At 29.5% G+C, this 15,538-nt stretch overlaps 1 protein-coding gene across 1 annotated transcript in view; it reads right to left on the bottom strand.

The window, feature by feature from the left end:
- The window catches only part of LOC107436350 (glypican-6), a 159,080-nt gene extending 144,551 nt beyond the window's left edge, over positions 1–14,529 (bottom strand). The window contains exon 1 of the mRNA XM_043049176.2: positions 14,064–14,529. Coding sequence (XP_042905110.1) covers positions 14,064–14,274 — 211 coding nt within the window. The 5' untranslated portion in view covers positions 14,275–14,529. The remainder of the gene's footprint in view (positions 1–14,063) is intronic.
- Positions 14,530–15,538: the final 1,009 nt, after the last annotated feature.

The raw sequence follows: 15,538 nt of genomic DNA, 5'->3' as shown, positions 1-15,538 counted from the left end.
AGGCCTATATTTAAATAAAGGAATGGATATAACACAATTCCATCACTTAATAAAAATAAGGCCATCAACCCACTTGAATCCGTTACCATGGCAGTGGTTGTGAAACAGACAGTAATTGGACCTGTCAATCGAATGTGAACGATCATCCCTGCGTCCATTAAAATAGTTTGCCCATCAACCCCCATCCAGCTTTAGAAAATTTGCAGTTGCCGTGGTACAACCTTTCTGGCATCATAATCTTTAAAATTTAAATCCCATTCGGAATTTCCAAAGCAAAATTAAACTTCAAAAAAGCTAAAACGAAAAGAGCTTTACACGGCAAATTTTCTTTGGCAGTAAGAGTTATATACTAATTGTCAATTAACTTCAAAACTGATGGCGTTCTTTCGTTTTTATCACCAATTCCTTTTAAGATAAAAGGTTGTTGAATAACTTATCGTTCGATAAAGACCGGAATTCCCCATATTATGACAGAAATAGTTCGGTAGGAGTTTTAAAAACACTGAAACACGGAAAAGCGCGCTGAACGCTTCATTCAATGTTACTACAAAATGTTTGTTAAATGATTTCCAATCGATTGAAAACATTCGAATGCAGAAATGAAAGGTAATAATTACAATAATAAAATGTTAAAGGCAGCCGATGAAATATAATAAATTGATTTAAAAATTATATTTTGGGTTTCGTATTTGTAATTTAAATTAATTTATGTTACCGAAATAATTTTTTTTTCTCCATAATAATTAACACAATTTGATATAGAGTACATCATATATTTACTTTAAAAAAAATACAAATTAAAAAAAAAGCACTTTGAAAGCTCTAAAAATAGATACCGTTGACACAAAAATGTTGCACAGTACATACAATACATAATAAATGTTACAAAATAATGCAGTTTTAATTAAATTTTGGAGTTTAACAAAATGCGGTATACTTATCGAAAAAGAAAGAAGAAAAAAAACTTATATCCTCCTAAAATTAACACCTCTATGCGACACAATGTGACTTGAATATTGATTTTATCACTATTTTTTTTATGGCAATATGATGATAGTCTATATTTGCCAACTGTTCAGGGAAGCCTTTTCTTAAAGATAAATAGTTATAATTCTAAAAACACGCAAATTACCTATCTTTAAACTATACTAAGAAACAGTTTGAAGTAAAAATATATTAATAAAAAAGTGTTGTTGATTACAACTATGTTTTAAACTCTTCAGATATCCACGCAGTTCCACTGTATAAAAAATTTGCTATCATCTTACCTTAATTCTGTCTTTTTTAATCTATTTTTTATAGCGTTTTACACAATGATAAAAAAAATGTTTGACAAATTAATGCAGTCCTAAAATTTCCTTAATTCGCAAAGTCGCAGTTGAATGAATTCGTATCCAAGAGTTATAAAATCAAGGGATAAAGAAGCAAATATTTCCCCAATTCTGACCATGAATCTCAAACTGATATTAAATCCGGACATCAATCTTAAACTGAATTTAAATCTGGACCATCAATCTTAAACTGATTTTAAATCTGGACCATCAATATCAAAACAAAATCAAATATTGTTACAAACAATAAGGAAGACTAGTAACTCATAAGCGATCCTGCGATTTTAAGCTATGGAGGAGACACGAGTTCGGTGAACTCACCCTCTACCCAAGAACAGCAAAGCAATACAGAGTGACAGTTTAGAGAAGTTACTATTTCTGTTTACTCTGACGGGCAATTGCCCGCACCAACTGAGCGATAGGGACCTGATACAGCGATAGCGGAATGCCGGTAGATGCCTGGAATTTCTTTTTTGTCGCTGCAGTTCTCTCCACTTATTTTCTTTTCTTTTTTTTTTTGCGTCAGACTTAAACACTGAAGATGGATGGTGCAAAGGAGGGATGTCGAATGGTGTCTTTGTTTTTGGGATACCACCAAGTTATTTATATAATTTGGTGAGGCGTTAGAACTGCTTTGTTCTACACTTTTGAAGCGTGGAATGTTACGACGTCGGGTGGCGATATTTCATTTTGGATTAAGTTCTCCGACAACTTTAGGGAGAGTATTAAACGCATTATCTTTTTTTTTTATTGGCTCATTTCTTTAAACGTGTTCTCTTGAAGTGGTTTTTGGCAAACAGATACAGAAGAACGTGCTACTGCTCGTTCGGTTTATGCATTTCCTTATCGGTTTTACACTAGCTTTACCCTTGGTAGGATGTTAACTATAATTCAGTTTACGCATTCCTTATCAGTTTTACATTAACATTACCTTTGGCAATAGATAAACTATAATTGCTCTTTAGTGTTCCACGATATCATATCATCCATTGGTAACAAATATGTATTGAAATGGATTGCTTTACTCCGATAGTATAATACATTAGGATGGGCTGGATAGTTCCTTTAAAAATTAAGCGATAATACCGAAAAGCTGCCAACTACTACCATAAAAAATATGCAAAATCTTTTAACTCGGAATTGATTTCTCTGTCTCCTCATTGGGACATAAATTATGAAAATGTGTCTAAAAATGCACAGAAAAATTGTTGATTAGTTGGTGGTAGCGTTTAAAAGTTAAAATTTATAAAACAAATAAAGCCACAGTCTTACACTTAAAGCACAGATATAATTTTAAACTATATATGGCAGAACCATGGTGGCTCAGGGGATAGAGCGTTCGCCTTCCAATGAGGTGAACCGGGTTCAAATCCCAACAAGTCGATACATATTCCGCACCGACCAGAGTGACGTAAAAATATTCCCAGTAGTAGACGAATCATGGGTTATAGTCTCCTTGCCATCAGACTAACCGTGGGAAGTTTTCGTGGTTTTCTTCACCATATAACACAAATACGAGTTAGTTCCATCAAAAGTCCTTAACGGAGGCAAATTTCTCCTAGTACTTGATCCAGGAGTTCCCTTGTCTATTGGATTAGGTTCAAAATTACGAGGCTACGGAGTTAAAGCACTGGTAGTCGTAAACCCAAAATTCGGTCTGCTGTTCAACAACGAATATAAAAAAATATAAAAAACTATATAGTATGCCATTTGCTGTAAAGAATTATCTGGGCTTTAGAACAAGCAAATAGCTAAAGTATTTTAAAAGTTATAAAACTTTTTTAAAAATCAACAATTTGACGACATTTTTCCACTTAGAGGAAAATTATCAAAATCAATGATTAATTCCTTTTTTTTTTTTTTACGAACTTCTAAGAGCCCAGATAATACAGCATTGTGTAAGTCTTTAAATATTAAAAAATTTGATCACAAACGCTTTTCGTTTTTAAAAAAGGTGGTTTTTCTCCATATCGACGTTTTGCGCCATTTTCAGAATAAACAAAGAAGGCTCTGGCTAAAGATAGGCTTAACCAAATCTGACCAAACAGTCATGAAAATAGAATATTATTCGAAAAAAGCACCACTTCATGCGACTACAGAGCCTTTGAAAAACGGCCTAAATGCAGAGGAAAAGTGCCTACGTCGACAATCCTATTGCAGGCAAAGGAGATGGTAAACTCAACTGAAAACAATCTAAAACATGCGTGAAGGTTTTTTTGATTATTGTGTCAAAACGACAATGAGAAAACAGAAACCTTCTAATGGTTGTACGAGCAGAAATTGCGCCTGAAAGAAATTTCCTGGCCTGAACTTTTCAGCCCGATGCGAAAGAATACATTTTGCCAACAAATTATCTATAAATAACCATGGGCAAAGATTATAACAGAACTTATGATGTTTAATATATTTTGGTACTATCTTGGTACTGAACCATATTAGGATACATTTTAAGGATTATGCAGAAAGAAAAAAACGATTTAGCAAACAATGATCTAAACTTGTTTGAAGCAAGTTAGTTTCCATTAAGAAATTTCACAATAAACAATGCTTCGTAGATTCAATTCACATTTATTTAAATCAAGATCGTAATAATAATAATCCAACTACAATTATGTCTATAAAATGGCAACTTCAACAACCGATAGAAATCAAGAGGTCGGAACAAACAATTATCAGTGAAGCAAAAACTAGGCGTGGTATACTGCGCACTGGTAGCAAGTCATACCACATTACCTTGGCAATTCAACAACAATCCATCAGACGGACAAAAAACACCAAATAATACAAATGATCGAATTGTGCAAACAACTAAAATAGTCTCAACAAAATATTAAAGACGTACTAATGAGAATATGAAGGGGAAAACACCAGAAACGACGTGCTCATACACAAAGCAGAAAAAAGTGGCACTAAACCCCTCATTACTTCAACTGAAAACCACAGGGCAAACAGGAAGTCTTGTCTTTTTGAAACCCCCCTTTCCTTCCTTCTGCCCCGATAGAATTTCTTACCATACACCCTCATTAAATATTATTCAGATGATTTTTTTTTATTGCAGGGCGTATAATAACTTCCAGAAGATTTTTATCTTGTCATAGCGGATATGATATCTAAAAGCCTACAGATTAGTTTCTCTCTCAAAGAGTAGGAATGGTAGGTATATGAGAAACACCGGCATATGGAAAACAAGAAAAGTAATTACAGAAGCAGACGATATTGATTCGGTATTTGCTTTTGTTCTTTTTTAGTTAATCGTTGCTGATGGAATTTCTCGGAATTGATATAATAACCGAGTAATGAATGGAAACGAGGATTTCGAAAACAGCAGGTAAAAAAAGAAGAAAGAAAAAAAGCATTTCCTTAGAGCTGTGTTTTTAAAAGTATAGACAATAAATGGGATTTAAGAATGGAATAAAAATTATAAAAACTATAACACAGTTTAGAAAGAAAAAAAAAAATTCCATAGTTCGACAATATAATTCTAGAAAATATGTTTAAAATTAGGGCGGAGGCAAATCAAAATAAAACAAATCACGCACCCTAGTGTTCTAAAATTTGAATCTAACAAATCTTAAAGTAAATGCGCATTTTATCTTTTTTATTTTGTTATGCTCCGTAATTCATGTTTCATAAATCTTCCCCTCTAACTTAAATCGATTAAAATGTAAGTTGAACAAGTTTGCGGGTGTTGTACGTTTGATTCGATTAAAAAAAAAAAAATCAGAAAATATGAGATTTGGTTGACTTTGAAAGAAAATTGGGGAGCTATATTGTCACTCAAATTCTGTTTTTTCTTTTTTTGTAAAATAGAGGCAAAGCTGAAAAATGAAGCCATCCGGAAATGTAACAAAAGACCAGTGAGTATTACACATATAGATAAATATGAATGATAAATTTTTCAGAGAGCGTATAACTTTTTTTGAACTTCAAAATACTAAAATTGAAATATTAAAACACATTGCTGCTGGAAATTTTCTTCAATGAGATAAGAAAGAAGATGGCAGCCATGTAAAAAACATCACAAACAAGAAGGAAAAAAGAAAAAGAAACTAGGAAAATGATGAAGAATATGAAAAACATAAAAAAGAGAGGCAAAATCGGCAATAAATATGCAAGAAATCATAAAAAACTTCTCTTATTTTAGATACTCATTACACATCAAAGTTTGTGAAACGATTGAAGTTCTGAGTGAATGAAAATTCTAAGCAACATTTTTATATGCACTTGGAATTTCTCTCTGCCCCCAGGATAGAGTTTTTGACACGACGAGTAAAAACAGTCAAAAACTTTTGCAACAATATTTTCTTTAAATTTAACAATTAATTTTGCTATTATGTATTTATATATTTAAAAATTTAGTTTAATATACCATCAAATATAAATATTTATTATATTTATATTATTATATATTATGTTATTATATTATTATATTTATATTATTATACATTCATTATCAATTTATATCATCTTTTACCTTTATGGTGTATTACATTTTCCCTTTTTTTTTTTTTTTTTTTTNAATATTTTTTTTCTCTCTTTCAAATGCTCCGATTATTTGCGCATCGGTAATATCGAAATAAAGCTGTTTAAAAACTTAGTGCGCCAACATTTGTGATACTGCGCCAAGTATTGCACTCTTTCCATCACGTGATTGTAACTCTTTGCTTGCTATCTGTGGCGTGTCTTTTCGGAAGGAATAAAGCGGACTTGGTTCCTCTACCTACTATATCAACTCTATGGTTCTAAAATTCGAATCTAACAAGTTTTAAAGCAAATGCGCACTATATCTTTTTTATTTTGTTATGCTCCGTAATTCGTGTTTCATAAATCTTCCCCTCATGCTTCATGCTTAAATCGACAAAATGTAAATTGTAAAGGTTTGCGGATGTCGTACGTTTGATCTGATTTAACATTTTTTTTTCCTCCAGAAATTATGGGATTTGGTTGTCTTTGAAAGAAAATTGGGTAGCACAAACATGACATTGAAAAACACGAAGTATTCAAATTCCTTTTTTGTAAAACTGAAAAATGAAATATATATATATATATATATATTAAAAAGAAAAGGAAAAAAAACGTAGAAGATTAAGAAAAACAGTAAGTTTTTTTTTTAGTGCTCCTCACACTATTGTATTGATATATTTTGTTTGGCTATATTGATGCAATATTAGAAAACACTCCTTCTTGCGGATATAATCGTGTGAGCTGATGAAAAGATTATATCTTATTTTCCAGATTTTTCTTTTTTTCGGATTTTTATTATTAATTTTCCCGTTTTTCATTGTACTGTAATTTTTCCATGTTTTCTCTACATTTTGAACTGATATATATTTATATATATATATGAATGATTAATTTTTTAGAGAGGGTAAAACTTTTATTGAACTTGAAAATACTAAAATTTAAATATTAAAACACGTTGTTGCTGGAAATTTTCTTCAACGAGATAAGAAAGAAGATGGCAGCTATGTAAAAAACATCACAAACAGGAAGGAAAAAAAAGAAGAAAAAGAAACTAGGAAAATGATAAAGAATATGGAAAACATAAAAAAGAAGGGCAAAAATCGGCAATAAATATGCAAGAAACCATGAAGAACTTCTTTTATTTAAGATCCTCATTACACATCAAAGTTTGTGAAACGATTGATGTTCTGAGAGAATGAAAATTCTAAGCAACATTTTTATATGCACTTGGAACTTTTCTCTGCCCCCAGGATAGAGTTTTTGACACGACGAGTAAAAACAGTCAAAAACCTTTGCAACAATATTTTCTTTAAATTTAACAATTAATTTTGCTATTATGTAGATATATATTTAAAAATTTAGTTTAATATACCATCAAATATAAATATTTATCATATTTATATTATTATTATATTAATTATTAAATACTTTGATACATATCTCAAAGTTTTGATTATCAACAAAAATAAAAACCAAAATTTTGCTCTTATTAAATATCAAAAACGTGTTCAATTTTTAACATCTTTTACCTTTATACATTAATTTTTTTTTTTTTTTTTTTGAAACATTGCTGTATATGACTTTCCAGTTTTTCAGCACGACTTGACATAACTTCACCATATATTTTGCATGTTGCGCAATTTTTTCGACCACTTTCTATTTTATTAAAATGCTGCCATACAGAACACTTCCAACACGAATCATTTATCTAACAAACTACACACTCTCAGATCTCAACAGAAAACCAGACTAATCAGGGCCCTCAACCATTCTAAATTTTAAACTGGCTAGAACAAAAAACTTTCCTTTAGCAGAGAAATCTTTTAAAAATGACATTTCTACATAAATTGAATAAAACCCACCTTACTCAGATCAACACATGGTATTTTATCTATAAACAAATATTGAACGACTATTATATTTTATTACTATCATTAATAATCATTATTATTATTTTGCATTAATAGGAATAAATAAAAACTTGTCAAATCCCCCAGACTAAAATATTCCTGAAAATTGTATCGACGCCGTAAGCTAATTGAAAAATCCAACATTTTACAAAGTTAATTGCAAAAATCTAATCAGCATAAAATTTTTAGGCTTATTATAATCACCTGATTTGTCTTTAGGCTAAATAGAAAATGTGAACAAAAATGATATAGATTCTTCAATTAGCCTAAAAAAGTAGGCTGACTGCAAAAATTTTAAGAAGGATCAGGTTGATTAGAAAATAATGGAGATCTTTTCAAATAGCCTAGTGCAGTGTTTCCCAAACTTATGATTTTTGTGTACCCTTTCTAAATTTTTCGTAACGCTGTGTAAAAAAAAAAAATGAATGTATTTTTTACTATAAGAAATTGCGCAAAAGTTAAAAATCACAACTTGCTGTTGACACCACTAATTTTTAACTGTTAACTCGGCAAAAAATAGCCAATAGAAAAATACATAACCGTAAATTTTCATTGCTAACTTTGTTTTTAAATAAATTTTTTTGAAATTTTTGTTTGTTGCAAGATATTTCACATAAGGACGCGTACCCCCACTAAACTGTTGCCGTATTCCTGGGGGTACGCGTACCACAGTTTGGGAAACACTTGCCCAGCGCATTGCTCCTTAACTATTTGATAACGACATGACTATGTATTGCAAGGTGGCTCTTTAGAAACAACCAGCAAATTCAATTAGCTTTCGACAGCCCTACAACTACATGTTCAAATTGCAAGAAAAACAACTGACGTAATATGCAATTACATAATTGAAAATTGGAAGAGAGATTGTGTATTTATAAAACTGGTTGGCTAATGCTAACCTATGGACGAATGGACACGTGTCTGTTCACAAACAACAACTACAGTTCGTGAACTTCAATGGCAGCTGGCACAACAATATTTTGGGGTGCAGAGAAAGAGAGAAAGCTGGTTAGAACACCTGGGCATAACATTATTTTCTTCACCTTTCGCCTTCCCTTTAACTGCAACATATGGCTTTTTATAAAAGGAGAATATAGATTTCGTACAGATAATGAAAGCGTTAAGTAACTTTAGCTAAACAAATTTTCTTAAAACAAGAAGAAACCTAACACTGATTATGCGTAAACGCAAATTTGGTCACGAATATTTAAATTTGAATTCAATATTGGTATGTCAAAATAATGCAATTAACTCAAATGACGCAATAAATTTGAATGCGCCACGTGGTACTAAGCATTTTTTTGTAATAAGATTTCAAATGGCCATATACGCCTCAACAGTTTCAGTAATATGAAAATTCCTATATTCAAAGAGTGTTAAAACATTTAAAATTGAATCAAATGAATATTTTCTTCCATTAGCAACTACTTTATATTTGCACGATATGAACAAAATTTTCTCCGGGATGGAACAAAGAAGGACGCTCTTATCTTCCTTACGTTTGACTAAAGATACGTCACACTGAGGTCAACATTTTTGGCTATAGCTCTTATAAATACAACACAGAGCATTTTAAAAAAGAGATTCATAATTTTAAAAACAGAAAAGCTGCACCAAAACAAGCCTAGTTAACAAGAATCAAAAATTAAATAGAAATTTAAGTATAAAAACTAATAATAAAAATTTATAAATTAAACATTTATTTAATCAATAATAACAATTTAAATTATCAACGCATTTAGCAAAAACAAAACATGTTAGACAAAATAGGGATAGAATATTTAAGTTTCAAATTGAATGAAAAAATTGAAACGTTAATAAAATTTAAAAATCTATAAAAAAATATTAGAAAATAGTTAAAACGAAAGTTTAATTTTTAAATTATTTATTATATATTATTATTAAATTATTTATTATTAAATCAGTTATTTTTTTAAATTATTATTTTTTCAATGTTTTACTTATTGCAACTCACTTAATTGTTATTTAAGTCAAAAATTATCACACTTTTGGATTCCTTAAGTTAAATAATCGTCTGCAGAGATTAATCAACCCATCTAAGTTATAAACCGTATCCATTGCAACTTAGAACACGGAAATTTTTTTTAATAAATCTTACAAAAATAATAAAACGAATGAATTAATAAAACGAAACGTGTCTAATCGGTTACATAACTAAGAAAGTCAAATCGCTTTTTCTGCAAAAAAAAAAAAACTCTTTAATCTAGAAGGCCATTAAAGTATCAGGTTTAGAAAGAGTAAAAAACATCGATAATCAACTGTAATTGAGCTAGAATATTTTTAAAAAATCTGTTCTTTTTCGTAAATAAACAAAGAAGCTAAATTACCTCTTCTTATCAGCGAACAGCATGAACCCAAAGTTTTCCTAATTCTCCCAAGATAAGGTAAAATAATTAGATGCGCTTTCAACTAGAAAAGACTTTTCAAAAAATATTAAACTATTAATTCAGAACTAACGAGATGTAGATTTAAAAAAGAAAGAAAAAGTAGTTTTTCCCATTTTTCTTCAAAAGAAAAATGTTGTTTCCTTTTATCATTATGCAAGGATAAAATGTAATCACTTCGCCCCAAACCGTAAGATAGCATAACCGAAATGATAATTACGAATAAAATATTGAAGGAATTATGCTCCGTGTATTTTCTCTATACTTCGTAACTTGTTATCGTTCTTCTAAACCATACAGATCTCTTAACTATCTAATGATTATTTGAATAATTAAGCAAAATGTGCGTAAAAGAATTTAGAAAAACTTAGTTCCAATAAAGTAAATAAATAATGTAAGTTATCTTCACTGTCTTGAGTTGAGTTGTTCATAATTAACACAAAATTAAACGATGATATTTCAAATAAAATCGATTAATCCTTAACTATCTTGAGTGAATTCTCTTAAATTCCACAGTTGCTTTTATTTTAGTAACTATATTTTCAATATTATATCTTTGACGGCACTCTTGTGTATGAAATTATGATTTTTATCGAATAATATGCTATATTTATAACTGATGTGAGTTTGTCACTCTCGTGTATGAAATAAGATTTTTAGTGTCACTCTCGTTTATGAAATAACGATTTTTAGCGAATAATATGCTATATTTTTAACAGATGTGAGTTTGTTCTTCTCGTGTATGAAATATAGAATTTTCGCGAATAATATGCTATATTTCTAACTGAAGTTAGTTTGTCACTCTCGTGTATGAAATAACGATTTTAAGTGAATAATATGCTGTATTTATAACTGATGTGAGTTTGTCCCTCTCGTGTATGAAATAATGATTTTTAGCAAGTAATATGCTATATTTCTAACCGATGTGAGTTTGTGGCATTTATTCGCCATCGTTATAATGTAATTTTGAAAATGGTGCAAAATTTCTTTATTAAAAGTCTCAGTTTTTCGAAAATGGTCTAATTTTTCAATGCTTACAAATTACTCAGTTGCTCTGCTTCGTAGTAGTAAACTGATGGCGAGTATAGGCGTCGGATAGATCGGCATGGACTAAGGTGCTTTGAAACAAGCAAAGTTGGAAAACGGCTGTAGTGCTGAAAGAAGGAGGAAAGTTGCCCCAAAGCTACATTGGTTGGACTCAGAAAATATGCAAAAATTGAAAATTATTTATTTTAATTAGGTGAAAAGAAATTCTCCAAATTGGAGAATTTTTAAATAACTAAGCTTTGGCCTGTTCCAAAGTTAAGATAATTCTCTATGGTAAAAAAGCATACAATATAGATTAAAATCAGCCGGATTTAAGGCACTCAAACTGTTTTCTTTTTTTTTCTTCAATCAGGAGAAAGTGCTTTAAAAATCGCACAGAATAATCAGTAAGATTTCTATAGGGAGTATCAACAATGGTTAAAAACAGATAACTCAGCGCCACATGCTGTCCAAGGTGTCAACTGTCTAATTTCATGGTGGTCCTGTAGAATAACAACACAGGAAATAAAATACAGATCCATCAATCCTCTTCCAACAAGAGTTTGTTCACTGTCTCTATTCCTCATTGCAATCAGCAGCACACAATGAAATATGAACATAAATCAATCGATATGCACTGAACCTGTATTTTAGTTGTCACCGTACAAAGCACAAAATACCACAAAGAAGACTGTCACACTTTTCTCCTTTTAACTCGTCTGGTGGCGATAAGAGGCCCTGGAAAACCCTGGTGTGGTCTATACCAGTACTTATTTAATGAAGCCTAAATCTAAGCCCCATTATGTCAGAAATTCGAAAATTATTTATAGGAATAGTAGAATCACTATTTAAAATGGGAAATCGAAAAAGTAATTTGTATCTTCTCAATTAGGCAATTGTATTCTCAAGAAATTGCATTTTCTCACAAATATTTTTTGATGTAACGAAATTAATTAATAAATTAAACTAATTGTTTCCTTAAATTTTGGTGCAATCGCAATCAAAAATGATGTAAACTCAATAACAAAGTAGTTATATAATTAGAGTTTTGAAAACATTTTCGATTACAAAAAAAATTTATCAAGCAGTTCATGAAAGATTTTATGCTAAAATAATAATAATTCTCGTGAATTCGATGTATTTTTAAAATTGTTTTCAAACTCAGATAAGACAGGAATTCGAGACAAAGACATCAGAATATCTAAATATTTTATAATTTATTGGTAATTGGGTATTAATTATTTTTTAATCATCCTGCTTAGGGCACTGAGTAGTTATTACATTTTTGTTATTATTTCTTTTAGATAGACTGCCTTATATTTTCTGCAAGTAAAATAGTTACATTTTGTTTTAAATGTTGCCAAAGTGAGACGTAAAAAATTTTTTATAACCCCTCATCAACGCTGTTTCAATAGAAGTGCACGCAATACATCAACAGCAGATGGAAGTCATGTCGTAACTTAGTTAATAAGACGAGAAAAATAGTCGATTCACCCCCAGCTATCCAAATTAACTTAGAAATAATAAATAAATAACAGTTCTACTTTTGCCTTCTTTGACTAAATCAAGGATTATTAATTAATGTAACCATTTATAAAACATTTTACAGGTATCATTTTTACTAAAAAATATTTCATTCCGGTAGAGGAAAAAAAAAGAAAGAAAAACATTTTATACTGGTTCAAACAGTAAAATTATTTTAATTTATAATTCTCTGTCTTTCAAACCGGTAGCACAATTATTTCTCTACTTGTATTTACAATGAAGATTTAAAAATGTTGCATTCACTATAAAATTATTAAAGCACCTAATTCGAAAAAGCGAGGATCTCAGTATATTGGCGCGAAACACCTTAGCCAATTTATCGAATCTATTAATCCTATGTTAAAATCATACACTTACTAAACACATGCTTTAGACCTATAACACTATACTAGCGAAAAAATATTTAAACTTAAGTGATAGCCAATTTAAATAAATATCGATTTAATTTAAGCATAGATGTAACATATTATCATAGCATCTATCAACACACGTGATCTTTTGGCGCATGGATGGAGTTAAGGACTTACAGTAATTCATTGTTCCTCTCTAGGACTATTTAGAAATGAAAATTTTGATATAACGAATTATAGTTTTTTGGTTTCATTAGATAAATCTGGATTTACAAAAAGTCGTAATTCATATCATGAGCAATTAAATAATTCTGATTAAAAAAAAATTATGTCCTTTAAATCTTCATTTTTATCAATTTATGTTATGATTGATTAGAATTAACTATTGATTGAATTGTTAGGATTAATTATTTGAAGCTAATTAAAAATGACTGATTTTTCGCCATTTAATATAACTCAAAGAAAAGCGTTGTTTATTAAAACCGTATTCTGACGACACATAATCATTTTAAAACTATTTGTCGGAAAGCTACGTTCATTCTGATCTAAGGGACAAAAAAATTTATATTTAACTAATTTGTCAGTTCTCAAATGTTTATCATTGAATTTTTAGTTAAAAGGGCTTAATGAGAAAAATTAATGTCCCCCATTTTTGATACATAAAAGTTCTACAAACATAAAAATTAATAAATATAAAATATCCTTTCTTTTGTTTGGCTTTTGGGATGAAACTACACAAAACGCAATCCTAATCATTCCAAAATATTTTTAATGAAAACAAACTTAAATTAAAAATACTCTTAACATAGTTTCTTATACCCGAAGCAATATTAATAATAAAGAATTATTTACAACACTTCATTACATTACTACTTAAAATTCATTAACATTTTTTATCAATTTTAGTTTTCATATTTCTTATGTACTCCATTTACACTTAAAATTACTCATATTCACTTAAACACGTTACAACTGAACTTATAATTAAGAAAGCATCATCTAAGAATTATATAAAAACTGTAAGCAACTTACCAGATATTGCTTGGATAGGGACTTCCAGGTTATTAAACCCTCGCAATGAATATGCGTATTTTACATTTGTACAAGCTAATTCTTTAGATGTGGCGGATACAGTACTAAGTACAGTAGAAGCAGTCGTGAATCTCAAATAAGTAAATAAATAAATAATTGACACACATAAAAATCTATTGAGATTCACAGATAAATACATCTCCGAAGCCATGCTTCCCGATTTAATAAGAAATAACTAGGAAAAAGCGATGAATTTTTAACACATATTCTTGATAATGAACTGACGAGATGAGCTGATGATGAGAGAAAATAACACAACACTGAATCCGGTTATGAAAATGTTCATGTTTCTAACACACAATATATCCCACACAACACAGCCAGCCACAAAGCTGCTTATGCTACAAATGAATTGACGGAGGGGTTACATTTTGACAGTTTTTGCTTGGCTGTTCTATCTTTTGCTTCTGCTTCCCTCTTGTTGTAAAAGCCAGTGTGGAATATTCTAATTTCTAATCATTGCAAAAAAAGTGAAGGTTTTGATATGAATTAATAATTCGGTTAATGTAATATGAAGTTTTTTAATGCTGTTTTTGGATTTCTTATTCTGTTTAAAAGTAAAGTGATTGGAATTAATAGTATATTTCTTTAAAGGAATAAAGATATGGAGTCATAAACATTGTTTCAAGTAGATGGCGCCATCAGTGTAGACATGAAATAACATTTTCAAAGCTTTTATTTTTTAGCTTATAAATTTTTCTTCAATCATAGTAATTTATTTATTTTGTTAGATTCTCGATCAAAGTATTAAAATTTAGGCGTAAAATAAAGGCATAAATTAACATTTTGAGAGACTCGTAGCTTTTATTTTATGGCTCATAAATTTTCTTTCAGTTCATAGTAATTTATTTGTTTTGTTAGATTTTTGATCAATGGATTGAAATTTTCGATCCATTTTGTTTGATCAAGAATTCAAAGATTTTTTTTTCCTTTACCTTTTCTTCTTAATTTTCAAGAAACAACAATTATCTTTATCTTATTAACCTTGTTGGTCATTAAATTATAAATTGCCAATAATTTCGAAATTTTTGCTAGTTTAATTGACATAATTTTTTTTATTAAACCTGAGAATTTTTTTTTTTTTAAGTCTGCGAAATAAAATTTAGAAAATATTCAATTTTTAATTTAACAATGTTATTAAATCTGAACTACATATAATGGAAAATCTAACATTACCGAAAGAAAATACAATAAAATTATTCATTACTGTAGTTTCTCCGCAGATTTTTTCTTCTTTCTTTGCAAAATAAAATTCTTAAATTCCAGATAAATTTTTATTTAAATATTTTATTCCTTATTTCTTACAATTTTTAATTAAATAATGACATTAAATTTCGACAAAATATTACACGTAACTTAATTAGGTGTTACTAATGTTCACACCTAAACTAATTTTTTGCAAATAATAGATATTA

The sequence above is a fragment of the Parasteatoda tepidariorum genome, chromosome 1, assembly GCF_043381705.1.
Source record: "Parasteatoda tepidariorum isolate YZ-2023 chromosome 1, CAS_Ptep_4.0, whole genome shotgun sequence".
NCBI lineage: Eukaryota > Metazoa > Arthropoda > Arachnida > Araneae > Theridiidae > Parasteatoda > Parasteatoda tepidariorum.
The sequence above is the reverse complement of the archived record's forward strand: the minus strand, read 5'-3'. Positions and strand labels throughout refer to the sequence as shown.